We start from the raw sequence: 26,974 nt of genomic DNA on the forward strand, positions 1-26,974 counted from the left end.
CAACATCTAACAGTCAAGGAAAACTTCACAAAGCTACCCCTCAGCGAAGGACACCTGCGATCACCACCCCAAATACTGTTTCCAGCCCTACGCAGGTGGGCAATTAACCCAGTCCGTGTACACGGCGTAAAGCTATAGCTGCACCTGATTGGTGCATGTGTTTGTCTATCAAGTCGAAAGGGTGGGTTCTCAAAGTCCCTCTTTGTCTAGACGCTGTGTTTTACGTCATCGCCAAGCGACGAAAGCAGGAGAGGGGAGGGGGTGGTGTTGGGGGTGGCCTGCGAAGGTGTCATGGCTGCTGTCGCTGAGCCTAGTCTCCCGCGCATCGGTGACAGGAGCGTGGAGCAGAGCTGCAGCCCCAACGTCTCCCAAGAGGTGCTCTTCGGGATCTTCCGCTCCCTGCACACGCTGGCCGGACGAGTGAGTGCTGGCCTGTGAGAGTGTTGGTACGGGAACCCTCCCGCCCCTCCTTTTTCCTCTAGCGGAGGCGGGGCGGGGGGGGGGGGGGGGGGGCGCTGGGCGGGGGCCCTGCGGGCTGGGGACCTCGGAGTCCTGCATGGGGCCCGGCAGGAGTAACGGAGGCCGGGGAGGCGCCGGCGCCCAGACACCTGGGTGGGAGTGAGGGCGGCCGCGCGAGCCTAGCTCAGGGCCCGCTGCAGGGTCGAATTCCCTGCAGCTCCTCTCCCCCGGAGGGAGGGAGGTGCGTGGAAACCTGGTTGACAGAGGAACCGGCTGAACGAGTGCGGGAGGCTCTGAGCGCTCGGTAGGCTCCTGGCGCTTCGGATGCCTTTTCCTCCTGTTCGTTCACTATAGAAATGGCTAGGTTAGTATGGCCTGAAGATTTCTGGAAAATCTCTCTTTTTAAAAATTTTTCTACGATTTGCTCTTAGGAGTCACTGACTTTTTTCCTTTTGTCTGTTGTGTGCTTCAATTACCTTTACAAAGGGGGAGGAAAATAAAATAAATTAATATGAAATAATTAGACCAAAAAGTTGTATGAGTTGTCCATGGTACATACTGTTCACGTCGGAACTGTTGTTTAACTGGCTGATGAATAGCTTTTGCAGAAACGTCAGAATAAAATTCTGTTTAAATAAAAGTGCTCCTTACACTATTCCAGTCGAGTCACTATTTCGTTTCATGATGTAAAATGCAAAGCAAATTTTAAATACGAAATAACTTGAAAAAGCTTGCTTTTTAAAAAGAAATATTTTCTCATAGCTTGGAGTATTTTCTAACTATAAAAGTTTGTTGAGGGGTTGGTACTAGTGCATGTAGTAGGAACAGAAGGCATTTGTGTCAAAGGTAATGTAACTTCTTTTATGAAAAGAAAGCGTTTGTCTGATTTGTGAAAATTATTTTTAAAAGCTTTGGGTGGATGGAGAATCAGTTTTTTGAAGTTATTTCAGTATTTTAAAAAGCCCTAATATGTTTATCGTGATTTACAAAGAGCATTGTTCTAAGTTAAACATCCAGTTTGGTGTAATAGAACGATTATTAATAGAATCTGCTAAAAGCAGTTACTTTTAAATTCAGTTATTTGCCATGAACTTATAAAAAGATATTCCGAAGACTTGGGGACGTTAACATTTCAGTCTTAAGACCCAAAACCTGTAAATGGTTTAAAAGTTGGAGAACTTTTTCTGGCCTGGACATAGAACTTTTAAGGTTTCTAGATTTTTTGTTGTTGTTGTTATGAGATTTCTTTAAATGACAAAACACATAATTTTAACATGTCTTTTAAAATATTTGGTGTACTGAATTTTTAAAACTCATTTAAAATTTTAAGCCTTCAGGTATTCTATAGGAACAAATAGAGATGTGATTAAAATTTACTCCTGTCACGTGTCAGAAATGTTTAGAGTAAAATTTGGCAGTTTACTTAACACAGTGAAGTGACCATATAGAGAAGTGTTAAAAAAATAAGATTATGTCATCTATTAAATAGCTAACTGTTTTGATAATACTCTATATTTTGAGATGTATTTCTTAAAGATGAGAATGGAAGCCTGAGTACCGTACTTAACAAAACTGTGCCTGGAGAAAATTACTATTTGTTTTTGCAACAAGTTTAAAGGATTTTTTAAAAATGTATGTTCTAATATGCCTAAGTTCATTCTGTATGTTGTCACTGTATTATTAGCTCTCAAAAAGGGGACATAAAATTGAGTATAAAAATGTATTTTCTATTTCAGATTTCAAATTTATTGATTTTTAACCTTACTGTTTAACTCTGAGTGTGCCACTTTACCAGGCTGAAGAATTGCTTATTTTTAGCTTGGATTTTTATGTTAATTTAATAAAGTTTTTATTGAAAATGCATATTTAAGTAGTTCACATTAATGGCAGACTAATACATTTTTGAGTGAGTGTTTTACAGTTACAAGTTCTATATGGTAAAAATGCACGGGATTTATATCACTAACAGGGAATTTGTTGAGTAACTAATTGGATGTATTGGGATAGTTTTAATTTGTAGCAGTATTATGTGGTCTGCTGAAATTGTACTTCTTTAATTTCACTTGAAGTCTTACATAATCTTGCTTTTCCGTAAATTATTATTTTCTCCAGAAAATTTGATTCTGTCCTTTGGTTAAGGATTACTTGCTTTTTCCCCAAACTGTATTCATAAATTTGTATAGTCAAATATAGATCTCTTTGAGGACTGTAAAACTATAGTAATAGTTTATTTCATACATAAGTTGTCTAAAAAAGTCTTTATAGACATTAAGTAATACAAGATTAATGTGGTAATCTTAATATAGAACCTTAGTAAAATTGATACAAACTAACCTTTGCCACTGCAACCTACACAAATTTTCTTTTTCTTTGCACTTGCCTAATACGGACTGTAAATGATTCTGGTCTCCTGTTCAAAGAGTGGTAAATTTCTGTCTTACAGTATTCATTCAGTATAGTGTCTTTTGAATTTCTTTGGTTCTTTGTACAGTTATTCATCTTTTTTGTTTTATTATAATTACAACTCATAAGACCTGTATTTGAACTAACGTTACGCTTGTCTTGGTTTTGTAGAAAACGTGACTAGTTTTTAAAAAACAGTTTCTGAAAAAATAATACAGTAGTTAACTTGATCCTGCTATGCAGTATATATCCTTATAGTACAAGCACATGTTCCTAGAAAAGTTTATGGAGGTTCACTTTTATTCATTCAGAAGACTAAGGATGGAGGCTTTCCCTCTAAAGTTTTTGCTGATTTTGATATTTTATATTTAGGTTCTTGGTAGTTTTCCATATATAACTTTATTTAAATAGGTCACACTAAGCTAACTTATGATAAATTGAAAATACCATTCAGCAAAGTATCTGGTCATTTCATCCAGTCTCTGGCTGTTTATTTCACTATCGTAGAAGAGCATTTGCTTTTCAATTTCAGGTTTCTACAATTAATAAAAGTTTAATTTTTATTTGAAGTAGATAAACATGTTGTCATTTATCCCTAGACTTTATAATATATGTGAATAATTATGACTTTTAAATTATTTTTAAAATTGGTTAAAGTTGAAAACAACAAAAATGTGATACGGAAGATATCAGAGTAATAATGCAGTTCAGTTATCTATTTATGTATCTATTCCACAGAAAGAACGTGTACATCAGCACTTTCATAAGTGTGCACGCCCCTCTGTTTAATTCTCTGAACCTGAAGTATGGGATTCTGAATAGCGCAAGCGTATCTTGGCCTCCATCAAAAGGTTTTTAGATTCTGAAGTGTCAAAAAAGCCTCATCTTTTCATCTTTTGTGGATGGTTTCACCCCCAAAATGATCCCATTACAGAGAACCAAGAATAGAATTAGAATGAGATGTCATTTTACTTTTAAATGAAAATTGCACCTTTACTGGCCTTTTAAAATGGTAACTCGATAGAGTGTATTAATAATGTATCATTAAAAACTTGATAACTTTGAGCTAAATAGGCATGTTACTGTATAGAAATCTTTTTTTGTGTGACAATCCCATATACGTAGAGCTTAATCGTATAATTTTTGTAATGCTGCTCGTTTGCCCCTTTGAAGCTTAACCTCAGAGATGATGTGGTGAAAATTACAATCGATTGGAACAAACTCCAGAGCCTCTCAGCATTCCAGCCTGCTTTGCTCTTTAGTGCACTTGAGCAACACGTTTTATATTTACAGGTAAATTCTTGTTTAAAATGTTAACTCGATATAAGTATTAAGTGTACTTTAATTATAAGCTGGAGTATTTGTCAGTTCTATCTTAACACTGCATTAATAGTATTAATAATAAAAGATTACTTCATCCAGATTGGATCCAAACCTGTCAATTTCCATGGTGATCAGGACAGTTCCAGGCATATAGCCCAATAGGCCGACCTGGGTAGGAAGATTGAATGAACACAATTCTATTCAATTCTGGACTTGCACTGAAAATTCAATACAGTTGCATCTATGGTGGGTTATAATTAAGCAATAAGACACGGCAGGTGTGTGTCATGCCATGATAATGATTCCATGCCTTGGGTGAGTTGGGAGGCTCATGGAGTGCTTTCAGTGGTTCAAGAAGTGGCATTATCCCAGCATGACACATCCTGGAGTGTCTGTTGCAATTAAACAGTTTCAGCATAGTTTTTTAAAAGAAAGTAATTTCTGTGGCATTAATGTCTCATCTTAGTATCCAGTCACTATGTTACCTTTTCCTTAACTGTTGGAAATAATTCATACTTTGTATTAGAAGTCGACATTAAATTGGTATTTATAATAGTATTGCTATGTTATAAAATATTTAGTATATTAGTCCACATAACTGAATAGCATTTTGATCTTGCTGGTGTTCAGCTGAACATGTCTACAATTATAATTGACGCAAGTTTGCAGTTTATCTCTAATCAAACTATAAAATATGAAGTGTCAAAAAGGTAAGTGGAAGGACTATTTGGACTGGTCAGTTTGTTGCTGTTGCTATGTAAGGTTTTCAGAAGAGTATTTGGTATAGCAAACAATGGAAGCAAAACTGCAGGTATGAAAAAAATAATTGAAATTGGCAAGTGTTGGTGTGTTTTGATTAATGGAAGAGACATTAATCTTCAGCCCTCTGTTTAATGACTTTGGGAAGTTTTAACTCTGTTTTATGTTACAAGTAATAGTTACCCCTAGTTTTAAAGGGCAGAAGCAATGACTATAGAACTCAGTCGAGGCCTAATTGTGGTGGGGACAGGAGCAGTATAATTTACATTGTACAGCAGGGTTTTCCTCTCTAGTATACGGATAAGCATCTGTCTCTTCATCTGTGGGTCGTGGCAGGTTTCTTTTGTTGTTGTTGTTTTGTTCATTTTCTTTGTAAAAATTTGATTTCATGACCCAAGAAGATACCTTGCCATGTCCAGAAATGCCCGAGTGTTCACTCAGCCTACCACCTATATATTTCATGTCTATACTCTCTCATTCCCTCTGGCCAACTGCAGTTTCAAGTGGAGAATCTCCAGTGATACAGTGATAATGCAGGGCTTTGCTGAGTGAGAGCGCTGGCTCTCATGTTAAAGAGGAAAAATACTAAGCCTAGTGTTCTGAGGAGGCATTTGAATGACATGTTAATTAAGTGGCATTGGTGCCAGAGGCTGAGGCTTTGATATGGCACAAAATAAAAGATGAGTGACAGAACGATTCCCTCAAAGAAAATTTTGAATTTCCTCAGGTTTTCTTTCTCTCTTTTTTTATAAAACAGATATATAACAAATGATAATGGTCACAATACAGAGAACAGCTATAGTTACTTGTGGTCAGATTTTTGTATTCTGATATGCTAACTTTCTATATTTAGCTAATTGACTCTAAATATTGCATTTATGTTGCAAAAATTTCTATGAATATGGTAAATGCATAATTAATTTTGATCAGTTTGAACCCTAGCAAATGGATTGTGTTCTTCTCAGCCTTTTTTAGCAAAACTTCAGCCTCTGATTAAAGAGGAGAATACAACTGTCGTTGAAGAGATAAGAAAAGGAGAAAAAGGGAACAAGAATGAAGTAGATGCCACATTTCCCGTTGGCGACCCACAAAAGGAAGAAAAGCACAAAGATTGTGATTTAGGGGACGTGAAAAAGACGCAGGACCATTTTGATCCAGAAGTAGTTCAAATAAAGGCTGGAAAAGCAGAAGTAAGAAGGTTTTATTTGGGGAGGGGGAGCATTAGTTTTTAAATATTGTTATATTTGAGTTGTTTAAACATGCATACTTACTGTTTGTAGATTGACAGACGAATATCTGCATTTATGGAAAGAAAGCAAGCTGAAATCAATGAAAACAACGTCAGGGAATTTTGCAATGTTATTGATTGTAATCAAGGTAACTATCTAGAAGAATAATTTTCATAGGATTTTAAGAACAGTTTTTACAGTTGCTCTGATCTTTCACTTGTTTTTAAAAATAACATTAAGAATGCAGTTTATTTCATAAGTTTACTTAGAATGGAAATCCATTCTAAGAATTTCCTTCTGTTTAATAATAGACTATATTGCAAAATGGTTTCATTTACACAAAAATCAAATCAATGGTAACATAATAAAAGGCTCATGTTTACCACAGGTGAAATGTTTCGAAATTTTTTTAGAAAATGAAGATGAAGTGTGGGTAACAGGGTTGCTCGGTCTCATTAGTAAGAAGGAACTAAGCTATATAAGTTTCATGCCTGTAAATGTACTTAAGAAATTATGATGTGAACTTACATAAAGTGAACTTAGTAAAGTTAATACTCCTCAAGAGGGAGCAGTTTTCTCAATACTCCTACGTTGTTCAGAACGTTTTATGTCATGATAAAACCAGTTTGTCGTGAAACTGTGATGTGTACGCTTTCTTCTTCTCTCATTTGCCGTTTCCCATCACATTCTCCTTCCCCTCCCCAGCTGATGCTATAGTGTATTTCTAGATCTGCAGGTATGCTGCAGATCCCAAAATACCGTAAAGCGCTGGCATAGAGCATTCAGGCATCATAGTAATAATCAGAACAAGTAGTCTTATAAAATTATGGAGGAGAGTTTCTCATTGGAATGAGGATTTTCCTTGTTGCTTCTAATATCTCATGGCTAATTATCATGAATATAGAACTGTCAGATGAACCTAGAATTGTTCTACTACATTGGTGCACTGATTCTCTTAATAATGAAATAATACATTCTCAAGGTGGGTCCTCTTCTACTATTTAGCCTCTTCTACTATTAACATTATATGTGCATATCTCTAAGTTTGGTATATTTTCCTGTTAGTTTCTCAAAACAGGTGCAACAGTGGCAGAATCTCAGATACTACAGTTCAACTGCAAACAGCCCATGAGAAAGGGTTTGTTGAGGGAGCAAGCACATGTGTTGCTAATGTTATTCCCCTGTTCTCCCTGCTAACTCTATTATTATAAACCACCAGGGGATAGAAATTGACAAGAATTGAAATGCTCAGCAGGATTCCTTGGCCCATTCAATTTCTTGCTGGCTCAAAACAGTGCTGGCAAGAATTGCTGCAGAGTGACTGGCACTCGTACATTCACTGTCTCCACACCGTGCTGGATTTCTCTCTGATGGGTCATTTAATCTGTATATTTGGAATATAGCTCCGAAATGGATGGTAGCTTCTTTTTTTAACCCTTAGCCCTATGAAATTTTAGAAAGGGAATGGAGAAGTGATGACCCTTTAAATATATTTTGAGGTGTCTCAAAACAAAAATTAGAAAAGAAAAAGAAAATGACTGTTGAGTATCTATACATAAAAGGTAAGTGAATTTGGCATGTATTCACACAGTTTGGTTTTATCAGCAGAACTATTAAGAAAACTTAGACTGAAAAAAATACAAATGTATTATTGTGTGTTTAGTGTATTCCTTTCAATACTTCTCAATTTGACTTAAATATATAAAAGTGAACTTTAAAAAAAATTCAGTGGGGAAAAAGAATTTTCTTCCAGTATCTCTTTTGCCATTTTTTTAATTATAAAATAAGGACAATATTTCAGAAAATGTACTGTAATGGATGGTTTTACCTAATGTAATTTAAAATATTATTTTATAATATTTGAAATATTTATTATGTTAACATCTTTCTAGTAGTCCCCCTTGTTTCTTAATTTATTTATTGATATCTAATTTGTAAGAAACTATACTTTTAATCTTAGAAAAAAGAACAAATTTCCACAAGGGAGCTTTCGTAAAGTTGCATTTTTTTTGTAAGGGGCAGTCTGGAAAGAAGTAGATGGCTTTGCAATACAGGGAATTTTTAAAGGAGCATTGGAAGTCTGGGTAAACTGGAAAAGTATGTGTTGGACCTGAGGTTTCAAGGTCTTTGGAGTTTGAAAGTAAAAATGTAGAAGTGTACAATTAATCCTTTTTGTTAGATGTTCACTAATTTGGTCAGTACATAATATCAAAAAATGCTGTATCTTTTAAAAAGAAAGTTCAGTAAAAATAACGAGTTCTTTTTATTCCTGTGTTGAAATAAACTGGATAACATCTCTTTGACTTAGAATTAAGATATTCTCTATACTATATAAATTTTTCCCCCAGACGCCCAGATAGTTTTTAGGGATATTGGTATTCATTAAAAATTATATTATGCCACTGAATGTTGAGGACTTTTGTATGTGTAAATCCAAAAATTAGATTGGATATTACACATTTCAGAGGGCAAAGATCACTACATTTTATCCTGTATATGATAGTAATTTAATTACTATTACTTAAAATTATATTCTCATTCTAAATAATATGTTAACTAATACAAATTATTGGAAGTTTGTCAAAATCTCATACATTTGGAGTAAGAATATACTTATATTTATCTAACTTCTCCTTAGAAAATAGTTGTGCAAGAACCGATGCCGTTTTTACCCCTTACCCTGGATTTAAAAGTCATGTAAAAGGTCAGTATCTAACTTGATGAGGCTTATTGTAGAGTATAAGCAAAATGTAATAAAATTCGCTTTCCTATTTAAATTTTATTTTAAACCAAAAAATCCTGCCTTTTCTCATACTTGGGTTTGTGGTTAGATGGTCTTTATGAAAAATATATAAAGTACTGTTAAGGAGAAAGAATTTCTGATTTTTGAATTACAAGTTTAAATAGGCTCAAAAGTTTCTTAACTTAGTTTCTAGAGTTGTGAATACATATGGACCACAGACTCGACCTGAAGGAGTTCAAGGGTCAGGTCATACACCGAGCAGCATGCTCCGAGATTGCGGTAATCAGGCCGTAGAAGAGCGACTGCAGAACATTGAGGCTCACTTGCGATTGCAGACAGGTAAGCAGGGTGCTGGGCAGTGCCCCGTAATGTAACTTTACAAGTGGCTAAAGAGATTCCCGTTCATTTAGTCACCCAATTTGTATTCGGTATTTGTCATGGATTGTACAAAACATGGTTTTGATTGGTGCAAAAATGAAAAACAAAACAAAACATAGTTCCTGCTCTCAAAGAAGTTATAGTTCATGTATTTATGCTCTTCTTCCTCTTCTCACCACTTTGAGAGTTGTAGTAGAATGGGAACAGATTCCAAAGAGATCCTGACACTCAGTTTATTAAAGTCAGAGCTGAAAACTAACACAGTCTTTTCCTGCCGTTAGTTCCGTAACCTAACCGTGACCATTGTTCGTTCCTGTCACCTGTGGTACTAGGTACCAAGTACTGATAAATGTGATCCTAGTCCTCACGGAACTCTCAGTGCGGGTAAGCGTATAAATAAGTAAAGGCCATGGGGAAAGTGAGCTAACATTTATGGAATAATACTAAGTGCCAGTCACTCTGAGGGAATTCTGCCTATGTCCACTCACTCGATATTTAACAGTGCCCTTGTGAGGCGTCGGGGTTGGTGTCATTGTCGGGTAAGGCAGCTGAAGTTCAGAGAGCTTCGGCAGCATGTCCAAGGTAGCGGCAGGTAGAAACCAAACCTAGACATTAACTGGCTGCAAAGCCTGAGTCTCCCTCCTCATCTAGTCACCAGATTCTGTTGATTCTCTCTTCAGAATATCTCTCACATCTACCCACTTCCTTCTATCTCCACAGCAACTACTGTAGTTGAAGTAACTGTGTTCTGAGACTGGTGGAAGGATGTTAACTGGTTGTTCTGCCATTGGACTTCCTTCTTGAGACCAATTTTTTACCCTGTGGCCCAATTGCTTTTTCTAAAGCTCAAATCCTGTCTTGCCACTCCTCAGCTAAAAATTCTTCACTGGTTTTCTGTTGCCCTTATGTGCATGCCAACCTTAGCACTTACTCATTCCACAAATAGGTATTAAGTTCCTGCAGTAAGCCAGGTCCTGTTCTAGGCACTGAGAATACATGTACACAGAAATTGTTACATCAGTTCTATGCTTCACTAGGAAAGAAGGGCTATGGATGGAGCAGCTTGACCAAGGAAAGGGGAAGGAGATTCAGATGGGTGGGGGTAGTAATTTTAAACAGCATGAGCTACATCTGTAGTTTCAGCCGCATTTCTGGGCTCCCCAAGCTTCCTATTCATTTTGCTGTCATAGGGCCTTTCCCCAGGTTTTTTCTTTACCCATGCTTTCCCTCCTGACCCCACTCTGGTGTGGGTTACCCTTTATTATATAGCCTCATAGCACTTGGTACTCTTGTCTCCTCTACTAGATAGTAAGGTCAGTGAGAGCACACTGTCAGGTTCATTGCTGTGTACCTAGTGCAGTGCCTGGCACAAAGCAAGTATTTATTAAAGTGTTTGCTGATGGAACGATTTGCTCATTTTACCTTTTTAGATACGTGCAAGGTACGGTGGGTACACAAAGTTAGCGTCTAGCTGTCTGGGGAGGTCAAGGAATGGTATCCCTGGTAAAGTGACATTTGAGCCTTTGAAGGATACTAGTAGGAGTTTTTCAGTGGGCAGGGGCAAAGGATTCCAAAAATGAACAGCATCTGCAGAAAGTACTGAGGCACAAAATATGGTTCAGGAAATTTCTGAGTCCAGTCCAGCTGGAGTATTTGCTGGATAGAGGTAGAAGAGAATGAGGAGATCTTCGAGCATAGTAAGAGATTGGTGTTCAATTTAATCCCCTTGCCCAGAGCTAGAAGAATTTAAAATATAGCTGTATAAAAGGATTGACAGGTTTATTAAGTCTAATAGTATCGAGTAGTTAATTTTGAAAAGTACCTGTTGAATGCCCACAACACGCCAAGCTCTGTTTTAGACACGAGGGATACTGAGATGACGTAGTTGTAGTCTCGCTCTTCAAGGACTTTATAATCTGTTTGGGAGAAAAACAGGTTAATAGTGAAGTGGAATGTTAAGGGGGCTGTGAAGGAAGAGAGTGGTGGGGGCACACGGAGCCACGATGGGAAGTGATTTGGGCAATGCTTTATCGGATCAGTGAGACTTGAACTGGCTCTTGAAAGGCGCGAGGGCGAGGCAGAGGATGTTCTAGGTAAAGGGAGCAGCAAGAACAAAGTCAAATGAGTAAGTTATTCATTTTACCCTATTCAAGAGCAAGAACTGGTTCCAAGATCCTGAGATAAAAAATAATTTTTACAATTTTTATATTTTACAAGATAATACTTTTGATAAGAAATTTTCCCATATTCTTTAGTTGCACAATCATGGGTTCATTCAGTCATTGAATAGTGAGCACCTGTGTAGTCTGTGCTTCCTAGGCTCATGCAGGGCACAGCTGACAGCCGAACCCCATGAACAAATCATAAAATTATGCCCTCTTGGAGCTCAGAGTGGAGAATCGAGCAACAAATAAGCAAAATACATATACAGAATATTGGGTGGTAGTAATGGTTTGGAGAAAAACAAAGGAAAGAGGATCGGGCTGCCAGGTAAGGGGGGAGGTGGTAACACTGGCATTTTTTAAAGGGTTATGAACTCTGACCTGAGGTTGGCAAGAGCAAGCCTTGTGAATATGGAGGTAGAGGGAACCACAAGTGCTAAAACTGAGGGTGCTTGGCCTGGTTGAGTAACAGAAGGAATTAAGAGGCTGGGATGATTGACTATGAGGACAGTGTCCAAACTGTGGGACCTGTAGAGTGTCCTAAAGGCTTTGACTTTGAGGAAGATGTGAAGGTTTTGAGCAGAGAAGTGACATTATCTGTCTCACATTTTAAAAAGATCACTGGTTGCCATGTTGACGGTGTACACTGGCAGCAAGGCCACAAGGAGCTCAGTTCGGAGGTTGTGGTGACGGTCCAGGGAGAGTTGGTGGTGGCCTGGACTAGAACGGTGACGTTGAAGGTGTCGGGAGATGAAAGGGTTTGGGATGTAGTCATAACCTTCAAATTTGAGGAACCTTAATTTACCACCCCTCACCCTGGGAAGTTTGCTAGTTAAGAAAATTGTAAAACTCCTCTTAATGTCATTCTAAGTTAAAGGGGAAAATATGGCCATGTTGAGAGTAATAGAAATTGGAAAAAATGATTGGCAAATTGCAGCCACTGAGTTGAATTATCAATTATAACTGCATTTTTCTCCTCCCAAGTAACTATCAAAGTCTATTAGAAATACAAATTGCTCTGTACAGGAACTGTTCAGTATCTTGTGAGATGGATTTAACATAAAACAAAACTCATAGTGATACAGGAAGCCTAAATGGAGCTTGGGGAGAGGTATAGTATAATAATATATCATATAGTATATGATATAAAAGTGTGAGCTAAGGATTTCATTCTAATATACGCTTGTTAATTTATTTTCTTAAGTTTAAATATTTCCCATTCCTGTGCATAAGTGTCTTTGCATGGTATTTTAAGAATAAAAATTGTCAGGAGAATTGTTCAGTGGTATCTCAGAATGTTTTTAAATGTGTTTAGGTGGTCCAGTGCCAAGAGACATTTATCAGAGAATCAAAAAACTTGAGGATAAGATCCTTGAATTGGAAGGCATCTCTCCTGAGTATTTTCAATCTGTAGTAAGTATAAGTATCTTTTAAAAACAACTGTTAGTTTTATTTTAGGATTCTTGATTATATAATAATTTACTCATTGGTCTGCTATAGGTATTGCCTAGTTCTTTAAAAATTATGATTCCAAATATTGTTCTATAGACTCATAATTTTTTTAAAGGGGGTAATTTGATTGTACATGACCCAGTTTCTGAAACTTAAGCCATTTTCGTGGCATAACGTATCAGCCTAGGTGGTGGTCCGTCTTGTCGCTGTGAGCCTGCTGTCCTGGAACGCAAAGGCTGCTTCTGGGACCTTGCTCTGTCGGTTCTCCTTCCTGTCTCTCTAATCCCTCACTCTTGATGGACTCCTCCCCTCAGCTCTTGCACGTTGACGGTTCTCCCCTACACTGAACAAACAGACCTCAGTCTGCCACCCTGCCTTTTTCTTTCCCTTAGCCACTGGACTCTGAAAACCTAGTCTGTGTCGTCCGATTCCTCACCTCCTGCATTTATTTCTTCGCTCATTTATTCATTCTTACCTCTTCCAAGGACAGTAAGAAACTGTTGTGCTGATAGGTATCTTCTTTGTAACATCGTTGTGCTTTCGACAGTGATCCTGAGCTCATTGCATTGTCCCCTCCGTCTTCTGGAGTGATTTTTCTATAACAACTGCCTTTCTGGGGTCTGGACGTGTGTTTTTGTTTGTTTTGTTTTTTTAGTTTTTTTAAGCCCTGGCATATTAGGAAAAAACTCAAGTAATGTAAAAGTGGACAAAATTTTTAGTAATATTTTTTTCTAAGACTGTTTTTGAAATATTATGTAAAATAGCTCTTATCAGCATGGATCCTTATAAGTCCTGGTGAGAATATATTTAAAATTGTTTTAGGTATGGCATCAATCTTTCCAAAGTCTTCAATTGGGTATTAGAGCGAGGTACACAAGGGAAGGTATTTCTAGATGAAGAAGGCAGGTTACATAACAAGTGAGCAGTGAATTCTAAAGATAACAAGTTTAGAGAAAGACTTTCAGTGATTTACTCCCCTCAAATGTAACATGGTGTTTATTAGAGTACTGAGGGCTAAAGCAAGGATTGAATGGGATGACACCAGTCAAGCACTTACCACCCTACCCAGCACATAGTAAAACCTCGGCATATATTGCCAGTTACTGCGTTTCAGGACCCATCCAGGACGTAGCTGCATAAGTGTCAGTAAGTCACACAATTCTTCTAGCCTCCACTTAAAACAATTTCAGATTTATTGTTTAAACTACATGATTTCAAAGGTCTTCATACTGCTAGGATTATTTTTTTAATGTATCTTTCTAGGAAACTTTATAAAGATTTTATGCCTTTTCCTACAATAATCTACCATAAGTTTTCCCATTAAAGTTGCTTTCATTATGTAATCCCTAGGCAAGATATTTTCCAGTTCAATTTCATACCTTGTTAATGTAATTCTTGTTAACAGTAGAACTGATCTTATAAGAGAATGTCATAGTATTAGACACCTCCGGTGAGACCTCGCCCCATCATTTATCTCTCCTCTCCGATTCTGATTTATAAAAGCTTAACATACACTAGTTATGTAACTCAGTTAACAAAAGAACAGGTTCTTCAAATCCTAATCTTGTTTTGGAGGATCTACTATACATAGGATAGAATTTTTAGGGTGTTTGGTTAAAGAGGTAGAAGCAGTCAGATTATAGAGGACCTTAAGTGGTATACCCAGAAATTTAAAGTATCTAAAGTTTAAATGCTCTTAAAAGCATTTAAGCACAGAAGTGGCTGCTTCAAGTGTTATTTAGATGACTTATCCAGTATTGTCCTGGGAGGTCAATGAAAATGGAAAGACTAAGAATAAGGAGACAGTGTTATACTAACTGCGATGTGAAGTGAGATCCTGAGCTAAGGACACGCGAATAGAAAGGATTATTGCAGGAGTCAGGAGGAAAGAAACGTTGACAAATCCAATGTAGATCACTAACATGTGGAGGGACAGAGCAAGAGTGAGTCCAGTGTCTTGTCGGGAAAATGATACTGTCATTAATGGGAACAGAGTCTGGGGGAGGAGATGTTTGGGAGGAATGTGGATTTGAAGTCACAGCAGGGTACCCAGATAGAAATAGTGGGCAAGCTTTTCAAGGTGTGGGACTCAACCCTTGAGACAACCGGGTGACACTGCGGTACAGCACAGGAGAGGGGAAGCGTTGGCAGAAAAGACAGACACATTGTACTGGGTTCACAAAGTACGACTGGACAGTGTGAAGTCATGTTTGTTGGTGAAGCAGACATAAAACTCTAAAAATAATTAACATACATAAAGTAGGAATTATGACAGAGTAGTATTTTTGTCCCCTCTAATGTAATCATTCCAAAAATCCTTACCTTTCATATTCAACATGGAAAGATTTGTGTGATAATGTTTTTAAAAATTTAAGGGCATCGCATAACAGACCATTTAAAAGATACAGTCCTTAGGAGTATTTCCAAAGAATTACTGATTTTAAGTTATGACCCTTGAAAGCACTGAGTATGACATGCTTCACAAGTATATTTCCACAGCACTTCGTTCATTTGATAGCACTTATCACTTGTAATTACATGTTTTCCCATCTGTTTTCACACTATTTTCAATCTCTGAAGGGCAGGAACTGTCTTGTTCCTCTTTAACACACAGAATGCAGTAGGCATTGCATACATGTACAAATGAATGGGTAGGACTTGGCTGGTGGTTAATTATGGAACTTTTGAAGATGTGTTAACTTTGTTCCCAAGCACGGACTAGGCGGAATCTTAAATTTGTTCTGTAGCGGTAACTCCCGGTTCTGAGGGGAGTGTCGGGAGAGGGGCTGCTGAAGACCAGATCAGCCTTGTGCGTACAGGCCAGGCACGGTGGGCCTGAAGCATGAAGCAGACACTGGGTCCCGCTGGAAGATTAAGTTGCAGACACATTTAAGAGGGCCTCAAAGGTCACAGGGACCAGTTTGCAATTCCAGTGTCATTGAGAAAAAGAAGCCTGTGGTTTAGGTTCCTATCTGATGGCATCATGAAGTGTGAGCTGGAAAGAGATTAGAGTCAAGGGGAGTAGTTTAGGAAACATCGTTGTCCACACCAGGGAGAGGTGAAATCTGAATCAGGGCAGTGGGACCAGAAGGGAAGAGGCATTTAAGACACAGCATCTTTAAAATCAGTAGTCCTGACCTGATCAGGAGTAAGGAAGGGGGTTGGTCAGAGAAGAGGGCTCCTTACCACTGAGTTTCCTTAGAGCATGGGTTCCTTGGACGTGTGTGTGTGTGTGTGTGTGTGTGTGTGTGTGTGTGTGTGTGTGTGTGTGTGTGTGGGTGTGTGGTGAGAGAGAGAGAGAGAGAGAGAGAGAGATGGGCAGTGCAGCTAAATTACCTGCTAAGGTAAAATAACAGGAGAGGAGACATTTTTTACATTATGTCTGTTTAGCTATTTAGTGTGCTGTGCTCTCAAATATTTCTCTCAGATACCAAAAACTTAAAAATTTCTACCTTGTGCCTAAAAACAATGAATTTTAAAGCTAGTCCATTGTATCCACAGTAGATGTTTCTAAGTGTTCTACCTGTTAAAATACTCTGCTCAGGTCTAAGGTAAGCCCCTAAGTCACCTTACTGTTTTTTTTCTCATCCTCACCTGAGGACATTTTTTTTCATTGTTAGCAAAAGGGGAATGGGGAGGGAGACAGAGAGAAACATTGATTGGTTGCCTCTTATAGGCTCCTCAACCAGGGATCAAACCCACAACCTAGGTATGTGTCTGACCAGAAATGAAACCCACAACCTTTCGGTTTATGGGACGACCCTCCAACCAGCCGAGCCACACTGGCCAGAGCCCCCATTTTCCTGTTCCCAGTCATCGCACCACTGGTGTCCTCACTGTCCTTGTTCTGATGCTTTTCACGTTAGTGTCACGATACAACAATAGTCTGATTGCTGCACGACATGGAAACTAGCAATACTTTATAGATTAAGCTTGGGGAACAAAGGGGAGCATATCTTCATCAGGTGTGTAAAAAGCCACCTCTGGGGAGGGTAAGACACGGAGCAGGGACCAAACCAAACATGAAGAAGCCCTTACCGCCCACAGCCGCCACCAGCAGTATTCGGCTCAGTTTGGCAAAGGAAGGAGCATGTTTATAAAGCCGTTTTTCCCCATATTTCATAATTCTCACACTTGGATGATTTCCCATTTATAAGTATTGATAAGAGGCGTACCTCAATATTCTTTGGAACAGCTTTTGACGCAAAGGGAATTGTGTCTTCACCTTTGTTCTAAATCTCAGTGGTCAGAAATGTTCGTGAGAAAATTTTGTCTCCTGCATTGGCAGTTTCTTTGTCAAATGTACTAATATACTGATTTGCCTCTTGAAAGCTTGTGGATCTTTGAAACCAAAAACAATATCTAGACAATTCATTAGGTTAGGATTTAGAAGGTTCAGCAGTGTAAGGATGTTGTCAGCTTAATACAATAGAAATTTAAACTCAAAATGGCTTAAACAGTATAGAAATCACCTTGTAAAAGAGGAAGTTCGATGCTAGTGCAGTCCTCAGGGTTAAATGATTTATTGGCTAAATCATGATTGGCAAAGAATTGGGCTCTTTCCCCTCTCAGCTCTTCTTAGTGCTGGCTTCTTCCTCAGGTAGATGGCAAGGTGACAGCATCACTGTCCCGTGTCCTGCCCAGCAGCAGTGTCCAGAGGAACTGCCTCCTTTTAGGGTTTTCTCTTAGAAGTGAGGAGATTTTGTTCAGCGGCTCTCCCCCTACCCCCAGCAGACCTCTCCTCACTCACTGGCCAGAAGTGGGCCCATGCCCACTGTGGGCGCTGACGAGACCGGTGGGGCGGGACCCGCATGCCCCAGTCTTACGGAGGAGCAGTGGGTAGGTGCTCCCTCAGCCAGTGCCCCCTTGTAGCCGGTCAGGAGGGTGCGTGGTGTGTTTTCGCCCTTTGGCCTGGTAGTCCAGGCTCTGTTTTCCTCTGCCTGTTGCTGCTTCATTCGTTCAGTATTCTGGGATGGAAAGATAATAAAGAAAGAACCTAAGAAGATCCCCAGAGCACCTCTTTCCACAAGCACTCAACCTCATTAGAAGCTGAGAATTAATGGGAACGTGTGTGTAGCCAGGGACAAGCATGTTGCTGTGGTGTTACTACTATATACTTTAATATCTTTGCAGAGTAACTTCCAAAATACGGGAAAGTGGATGATGGTGCAGATAGTGCTTTTTGAGTTTGTGGCCTTTGTTTCTGCCAGGATTATCCATATTTTATTCTGTACTCTGTAAAGGAAAATTGTTGAGATTTTGTAAGCATTAATATTCTTTACTTTTAATCTAGAACTTTTCTGGCAAAAGAAGAAAAGTTCAACCACCTCAAGTAAGTTACTGCATTTTCATTTTAGCTTTTGAAACAGTTTGATTTGCTTTATACCTTTCTTACTAAAAGTTTCTACTACTGTTGCTTTTTAGGTCATACTTTGGGATTTAGAACTAAAATAAAGGGCACCATGAATTAATGTACCTGAATTAGAGAATTAATTTTGGTTCAAGGGTATGGGATGACTCAGATAGGCCTAATTAAGTATAAAAGTCTGTATTCAGCTGTTAATAGTAGAAGGGATGTATCAATTACAAAATGCTAAAAAATAATAAATGCTTACCAGTAAGTAATTTAAATCTCACTCCCACCCCCTTTTGCAGACACCACTAACTAGCAGCATCTAAATCAAAGAAGAGCGACAGAGGGTGTCTTCAGCTCACCCCTGTCCACAGTAATGATGTATTAATTAGTTTAATCATAATTAGTAAGGTTTTGCTAGCCTTCAGTGGTGGTAATGTAAATTTAAAGTTGGGGAAAACGTTAAAAATTTTTTTGGTTGGGTTATTTTTTAAGAGTAGTAGCATGTTATTTTTTTATTGTAAAATTTAGAGTATATTTTTTAGAGGATCCATTTTTTTTCCAGGAGAGGTAGTTGATTGCAATTGAGCCATTAAAAGACAATTTCCAGGTATTTCAAGCACTCGTGCTAATCCTAAACTTTAATTTTTGTTTTTTTTATTGTTAATTATGAGTGCGGTCAGTTTAAAAAAGTTCTTATAATCCTTTCAAAGAATAAAAGGCCCAGGAGAGCTTTCATTAGGAAAGAGAAAGAAAGAAATATTTAGGCCTTGTTATTTTATACCTTAAAGTTCATGATAGAGTCAACATATAAGGTTCAATTTTAAAATTATGCTCATGAGAAAAAAGACATTTATCACGCTTTTGAATATTTTAAAGATTTATAGTTCATTTAGCATTTTATCTGCATTGAGGTTCTTCAGAGTCTTACTCAGCAATTTGTGTTCTTATTGTTTACAGCAGAACTATTCACTGGCTGAACTCGACGAGAAGATTAGTGCCCTCAAACAAGCCCTGCTTCGAAAATCAAGAGAAGCAGAATCCATAGCCTCTCACCACCTTCCGTGAAAAACTCCTGTTATCCTTGTCATTTTACTTTCTTATATTCATGTGTGTAACGTACTTTGCTTATAGTTAAATGGATACATAGTTTTCAATGTAGATGTCCCTCTGAAATCAATGTTTGTTCTCACATGAGTCCATCTTACAACAAGTAATCTTCAGATATTCCAATGAATTTCGAAATAGTTAATGCATTGAAAATAGCATTGTCAGAATTTATTTCCTTCTGTTTTAAAGGAGGTATTTTGGAAATTAAAAAACTTAATTTAATACATCTTTTTTGTGTGTGCGTATGTACCACAGAAGGAAGATTTGTTTTGAATAGTGATATTTTAAAAAGTACTTTATATTTGTAATACTGATGTTAAGCAGTTTATTAGTTTAAATTAGTACTTTATACATAATAAGGCATTCAACAAAAACTTAATTGACCAAAATGATTTTTAAATGAATGCATACTTTTTTTAGTTGTCAACTTTAATGTAAATAAACAGTATATTCCACTTTTACCCCCTTATTGACCGTGTGACCTTGAGCAAGTTATTTATTGATCTCTCTCGGTGCCTTACTTTCCTTATCTGTAAAATGGAAACGATAATAATGGAACATACAGTTGTCATGAAGAATAGGTGAAATCATACACGTACAACTTCTGAAACTAGCCCAAAGGAAGTGCTCAGTAAATGTTAGCTGTTGGTGTAGAAAACCAAGTCTATCTTTGGTAAATTGTTAAGACGTTACAAATTATAGTCCCTCTTGAGAGCTTCACTTTTTTTTACAGTGCCCCAGTTATATTAGGCAGTACTTATATTTCCATAGTTGCAAAGTAAGCATTTAAAAGATGCAACTACAGTCAAGGAGCAGACGTTTAGGTCAAGAATTGTTTGGTTGTAAGAATCAGAAGTAGTCTATGCAGTTAGGAAAAGGGGAATTGTTAAAAAAATCAGAAATCTGGAATTTCGTTGCAGGAAGTATAGCTGGACACGGTGATGTCTAGAAAGTCATTAGCAGTTCATCTCACTATGCCTCCAGCTGCCTCTGTCTCTTTTCTCTCTCTGGGTGGCTCTGTCTCGGTCCATCACCCTCCTTGTTTTCTACCCTCCCTCCGTCTCCCTCTTCCTCATTTTTTCCCTCTTACACATAATCACCTATGCATCTTCTTTCTTCTCTCTCTGTGAACTGGCTTCCCCACTCAGGCTGACCCATTAGTCCAGTCTCCGTGGCCTTGGCTTCTTCATGCCTCGGAGCTGCCATGGCGCACACTCTGAACCCAATTTTACAGAACCTCACAAAACGCCGCTGGCCGCTGCTGCTTACCTGTCTTCGTATCTCTTAGTTCAAGTCCTTCAGAGACTGAGTCCCACTCAGTGTGATCGGGGTCTGTCAGTTGTGGACAGGATGATGGGGCAGGAACCCCTTCATAGGACTGCAGTGTACGCACAACCGTGCACAACCGTTTGTGGCAGCCTTGAAAATGGAGTCACCGGGTAAACAAGGGGGGTTTTGTAATCATTCCCAAGAAGAGGATGTACACACTCGGTCAGTTCTACTAACTCTCACTATATTTCTTCTCTGTGGAGTAAACTCCTCTTTCAAGACAGTTTTGCCTAACATGCTCCAGTATTATAGGCTACAAATGCCTGCCCCTCAGTTTCCGCCTGGTCCTTGTAATCGCCGTCCTGCCAGAATGACCCCCTCTGGGTTTGTTGGCACATTTTCCCACCGTCACACCACCAATGCAATAGGTAAGCCATCAATGAAAACGATCACTTAGAAAAAGAGGCTGACTTAGATGTGGACAAGAAACCTAGAAAACAGCCCTGGCTGGTGCGGCTCGGTGGACTGAGCTCTGGCCTGGGAACCCAAAGACTGGGTGTTCAGTTCACAGTCGGCACGAGAGTGAGTTGCGGCCCAGGCCCCCCCCCAGTAGGCGGTGTGCAGAAGGCAACTGATTGATATTTCTCTCCTTTCCCCTCTCTAAAAATAAGTAAAATCTTTAAAAACAACAACAAAAACAACCCCAGACAACAGGATCACATGCAGGTCACCAGTCTGCCCCTAAATTAAGGCCATGAGTGTGTTTGCTGACTCCTTTGGCACTAGACAAGTTCCCAAGTCATGGCTGATAGTCCCAGGATCTGGCCATTAGAAGGATTTCCTTTTTTCACTGTCCTTCAGGCCTGCTTTTCTAAAGGACATTAGAGTCTTCCTCTCTACACTTCAGTGAATGTTGTCTGGTGCCAGCATCCTTTTCTACTTGAGTCAGAGCCTCCAGAAGAGGCCAGGACTCAACACCGTGTTGGTATAAGTTGGTATAGGTGCTTGTTCAAGAGTAAAGGTTCTTCTGGTGATAACTACCTCAGAATTTCAGGGGGCTTTCAAAGTCGTCTTTCCCGAGTACATCATTGAGTAAAAGGTATGCCAGGAATTTCTGCGGGACGAGTTTGCTCCCTTACTCACCAGGCTGCCTAATGACCATTACTTGAGGACTTTTGTTATCCAGCTCTTAGACCCAGTGTTAATGGGCCTGTCCTCAAGAGAGTAAAGAAGAAAAAGTGGAAAGAGATTTGCAGGACAGGAAGCACTTCCCTGTGGTCTGTTCTAAATATCCCTCTCCTCCACAGGTTGCATTCCAATTTAGGGAAGTGTTTTATTAGGAATTGGGAGTTGGGGCTGGGGTGCGGGGAGTCGGTGATGGGTATCAACATGTTTAGCCTGTGCTACACAGGTGGGCTTCCCAAACTTCTAGCTACTGCCAGATACCTTCCTTTCAACTGCTAGGCTCCTGAGCCCTGGGCTTTTCCAAATTCACAAATAATATCTGGATTTGATTTTCAGCAATCTGAGCAGAAAAATATTTCCCTTGATGAAACATAACTATGTAATTTGCTGCTTTTCTCTATCTGCTTTCAGCCAGAGAACCTGGTATAGAAAACCCTCTTTGCCACTGAATTTTAATTATGTCTAGTACATTCCTAATTTCAATATTTGACAATTTTTAAATCTGAAGCTTTGCCTTCAGTGACATATGGTTTGTGTCCCAAGATTTTAGACAAGTGTTTAATTAGCTATTTTGCCACCTCTTACCTCAACACTGCCAGTTTTCCACGGAGCAGGGAAACAGGTTCTTCTGGCCCTGCCTGGCCCAGGGTTTTAGTGGGCTCTGTCACCTGCCTTTGCCCCATCCCTCTCTGCCTTTGCCCCATTCCTCTGCCTTGACACCACAGCTGGTTTGACATTTTCACTCAGAGCCTGTTACTTGCACTCCCATTCCTAGCACTCATTTCTGTTTTAGGGATGTGTTGTTTTCAAAGAAGAGAAATCTAATTTTAAGTAAAGGGATTTTGTTATAAAGAATGTGAGTAATTCAAATTGCAGGCAGTTCTGTCAGGTTTTGTTACCTTCTTCCCATCGCTGGACCATGTTGTCCCGATTCTGTACATCTGCGTCACTCTGTGGCGTGGCTTCTCTGAAGAAGAGGTCTTCCTTCCTGCTTCTTTGCAGTTTAGTTGTGCTCTAGCCTTTGGGCTCTGCGGTGCAGCTAGCTCTGACCTGTCTGCTGGCTCCAGGGTCCCATGTTTGTTTCTTATGATTCAAAATCTGGAAAAAGAAGAATTTGTATTCTCAACTTGGGTCAACTGTCCACTGATGGACAAATTAATTATCTGTGGCTTGAGTGTTTGGCTCTCCAAGAGCACTCGCCCAGCGCCTTGTGGGAGGAGGGGCAATTCCAACACAGAAAGCGTGGTCTCAGAACTCTGGCCCTGTGATCTGGACTGTGGACAGCTGGCCTTTTTAAAGCGTTTAGTTCTCTAAGAAAGAACTTTCTCCATGACTTTAACCAAAACCTTTCTATGATCCTCTAACCCTAGAGATAAATCTGGGGCTACTGAACAACATTTTAGTTTTTTGAGCAGTTCTAACTGTAAGAATTGATGTTTAATGACTATTCTCCAAGAGAATAAAGGGAATTTCCTTTAAAAAATAGGATAAAACTCATATCTTTCAAATCCCATGTAAAAGGGTCCATTGGGCCCTTTTATAACTCTAAGATATATTATAGGACCTCAGTGATGTAATCTTTCTTACCTCTTTTGAAATATTTTGCTATTTTTATTATCCCAGGAATTATTTAATCATCACTAATCAACTATTCCCAACTATGCTTAAAAATGCTAAAATAATAAAGAAATGCAACAATGATAGAATCACCTAAAAGAACATAATAGTGAAATTAATGATCACTATTACATAATCCTTGAATTTTCACATAGCATTGACCAGAGTACCGCATCATCTTTGCAGAAGATATAAAAGTCTGGGGAGATGCCACCTTTGTTTTAGGCTTCCAGTGAAGACAATGGAGAGTTTAAAATTTTCCATTTTAACCATAATGGCAAATAGGAGAAAATTAACAGAAGTTTTCACACTTACTAAAGGAATCACAAGGTGAACGCAAAATAAGAGACTGTACCCTAGATCCTAGTGATGCAGATTAACCCAATCAGGTACGCAAAATCTCAGACCACGGCTCTTCAGATGCACGTTCCAGATGAGTTTTCTCAAACTCAAGAATAGATAAGCGAACTATATATGTCTAAGGACAAAAAGGAAGTACGGTGTTCTCATCCAGTCTTTCAGCAGGAAGGGCTTCATCATACAGTATTTTACAACAAGAAGCTGGGCCCTCTGATTTTGCTGAATGGATGGTGCGGCAGTATGCTTTCACCGTTATTGATGTCTATTCACCAAAATTTACTTGGTATAATTGCTAAATTGAAACATTCTGAAGACAGCTATGTATACAAAGGTGACTGAAAGGAAATAAATGATGTAGAAATGAAAAAAAATAGACTGACCATTCTAACTGGCACTGATAAATCTAAAAATTAAAATGTTTTCCAATCATCACTACCCTTTTTCAACAAATCATGTCATCAAAGCTTCTAAAAAGTATTGCATCTGCTGATGCAAGTGCGAAAAAGAACCAGAAGTGAAGATAAGGTACACCCTAGTAGAAATGTATTGGAAATGTGGAGTCACTATTTACAAGAGGAATATGTCCCAAATTAACACATGACAGGTGATCTTACATTCAACCAACTCTGCCCATTTCAAGTATATATAACTTCAAAGTCTAAAAAAATGAAATAAAAATTGTTCACTATGCTTAAATTCTTATTAAAGTTTCTAATTAAACTACCTCCTTATACTTCTATAAATTATTCATAAAATTACATAAATACATACAGTATTTTTTTAAAATTGTAAGACTCCTTGGACCCAGGTGGTAAATGATGATGACTGTTTTTCCTGGTATATTGAGAGTTCATATATTTTTGTATCTTAAATATAGATTAAATCATTTTCAAAGGTTTACTTTTTTAAATGGTTCCAAGAAACTTAACGGCATGTGAGATTACTTCCCCACGTGCTTCTCAAATAATAAGGAAATGGAACAGTGGAATCTTTAGTCAAGAGGAATGGATAAATCTGAGAAAATCCTTGGATTGCAAAATGTTCGCATTTTTGCTTTTAAAAATCCTAAATGTTTAAGTAGCTGGCAGATTGCTTTCTCTACGTGAAAAGTTGGGATACTTTCCAAAATAATCTGTCCCTGTAGGAGAAAATACTTCAAATGTGCATACTTATTTCTTATAACTTGCAGCTCTTGGTAAGCACAGAACTCTCTGAGAAATTTAATTTATTAGAAGTGCTATTTTCTTGTCTTCAACTGGCATTTGGAGGATGACCTTTATCTACACTACTATAAATCACTAGGAAGTAGAATTTTTTCCAAGTTATCTTAAAATTAAACTTAAAATATTGATGTACGTTTAAACTGTCAATCAGAAGGGGTTAATAATAGATTTTTGCCATTCTAGAATTGTGAAATTAGCCTTTTAGAAAAAAGTATGAACTATTTCAAACACACAGCAAAGTACAGACTGTGTATCAGATAACCATGTCTCACCACCCAGCTTTCACAAATAACATTTGCTATATTTACTTCAAGTGTTTATTCTGAAAGAAATAGGCCAAGTACAGTTATAGAGAAAATCAATCCTCCCCACCCCCAAGGGGACCACAATTCTGAGTTTGATACGCATCATTCTCATGCATTTTTAAAGTCTTGTTTTGGTTTTAATGTGTTACACTAATTCTATCATACTTAAAACTTGCTTTTCACTGGATGTTGTTTTGAGTTTTAAGCATATTGATTTCTGCAGATCTACTTTACCTACTTCAACTACCATTTAATATTTCAAATGTATGAGTAAACCAGAGTTTATCACCCAGTTCCCAAGTGAGGGACACCTAAGTTGTTCCCACTCTTCCGCTTCTTGGATGGTGCCCTGGACTGTGTGTGGTGGCCTCTGGAGTGGGTAGCTCGCAAGCACATAGCTTCCAACTTCGGCACACAAGCTAGCCCAGAGATTTACTGAAATGTAATTTTAAAATGGGGATGCAAAATAAAGTTATTTATTTATTTATTATGGATAGAACCAGATATTTCAAGTGGTAGACAGAAAAGTCTAACCAAGTCTAAAACGTATGTTTGTTTTTTAATATCATTTCTTTCCTGTATCATCTCGATTGATTTAAACATTCAGGTTTAAAAGTATGGGGAGTATGCTTTGAAATGCACTATTGCTGAAGAACTTCAGCCTTCACGTGGCAGCCTATTAAATAGTGCTATTCACTGCCTTTTTTTCTCTTGCTCTTGGAATCCTGATCTCATTTTTCTGTCTCAATAGAAAGCCAAGCATAGATGAACTCTAATGCCAATTAACAAATCTAGAGAAAGAAATATGCCTGATGCTTATTAAGTCATGGCCTCTGACCTCTATTTACCTTTATAAAGTAAAATCAGAAAAAGGGAATTGAATGGGCATTCTGTTAACCTGAGTCTGTGGCCTGAGACTACCAGCCCAATGTGCCATTATGACCTTTTTTTTTAAAAAAAAAGGAATTATGGAGCATTAATTTTTTCATTTAACATGTATTGAATAACAGGCAGTATCACTATTTACCCAATGAGTCTGGGTAAATAGTGATACATGAAATACATAGAATCGCTACACTCACAATGCTTATCCTTGTCCACAGCACTGATAACTACCCCAGTTGCTTCTTTTCAAGAAAACTGGGGGGATCTGGAGATGCTCAAGAAGCATAACTAACATAATCAAGAGAATATATGAAAAAAATAACCAGAAAAAGCTAAACATTATTAGGGTTTTTATATCATACCAGTATTGTATACAGATTATAGAAAAATCCCACTCAACTGGCTTAAACATCAGGAGGATTGATTATTACACATGACAAGTCCAAGTTTGGTTAATTCATTAGTTCATTGTTACTGAAGACCCAGGTCCTTCCCATCTTCCTGCTTTATTACCTTAGGCCTTCACGGGGGCCAGATGGCTGCCCCACTTGCAGGAGTCACATCCAAATGAAACAATGCAGAAGAGCATGAGAAGCAGTATTTTGCCATGTATAATGCGCACTTTTTTCCTCAAACTTTTGAGGGAAAAATTAAGGGTGTGCATTATACATGGGTACTACCTGAAACACCTTGTATCTGTTCTTGTGTTTTGTGATTATTTGTTAAAATTTCTTTCTAATACAAAAAACAAGTATCTAA

General features: G+C 38.3%; 1 protein-coding gene across 3 annotated transcripts; it reads left to right on the plus strand.

The window, feature by feature from the left end:
- The first annotated feature begins 253 nt into the window (after positions 1-253).
- Positions 254-19,566, plus strand: MBIP (MAP3K12 binding inhibitory protein 1). Of its 3 annotated transcripts, none has more exons than XM_024551301.4 (9): positions 254-420; positions 4,036-4,155; positions 5,910-6,134; positions 6,225-6,321; positions 8,812-8,877; positions 9,103-9,255; positions 12,772-12,869; positions 18,202-18,240; positions 19,222-19,566. In XM_024551301.4, exons 1-9 carry the CDS (start codon positions 292-294, stop codon positions 19,327-19,329), a joined length of 1,035 nt encoding a protein of 344 aa, XP_024407069.3. In that variant the 5' UTR covers positions 254-291; the 3' UTR covers positions 19,330-19,566. The 3 variants fall into 3 exon arrangements, with proteins under 3 accessions (XP_024407069.3, XP_024407071.3, XP_024407072.3); XM_024551303.4 differs by having other exon boundaries at positions 19,225-19,566; XM_024551304.4 differs by lacking the exon at positions 12,772-12,869.
- The last annotated feature ends 7,408 nt before the right edge of the window (positions 19,567-26,974 follow it).

This window comes from Desmodus rotundus, chromosome 7, assembly GCF_022682495.2.
Source record: "Desmodus rotundus isolate HL8 chromosome 7, HLdesRot8A.1, whole genome shotgun sequence".
Taxonomy (NCBI): domain Eukaryota; kingdom Metazoa; phylum Chordata; class Mammalia; order Chiroptera; family Phyllostomidae; genus Desmodus; species Desmodus rotundus.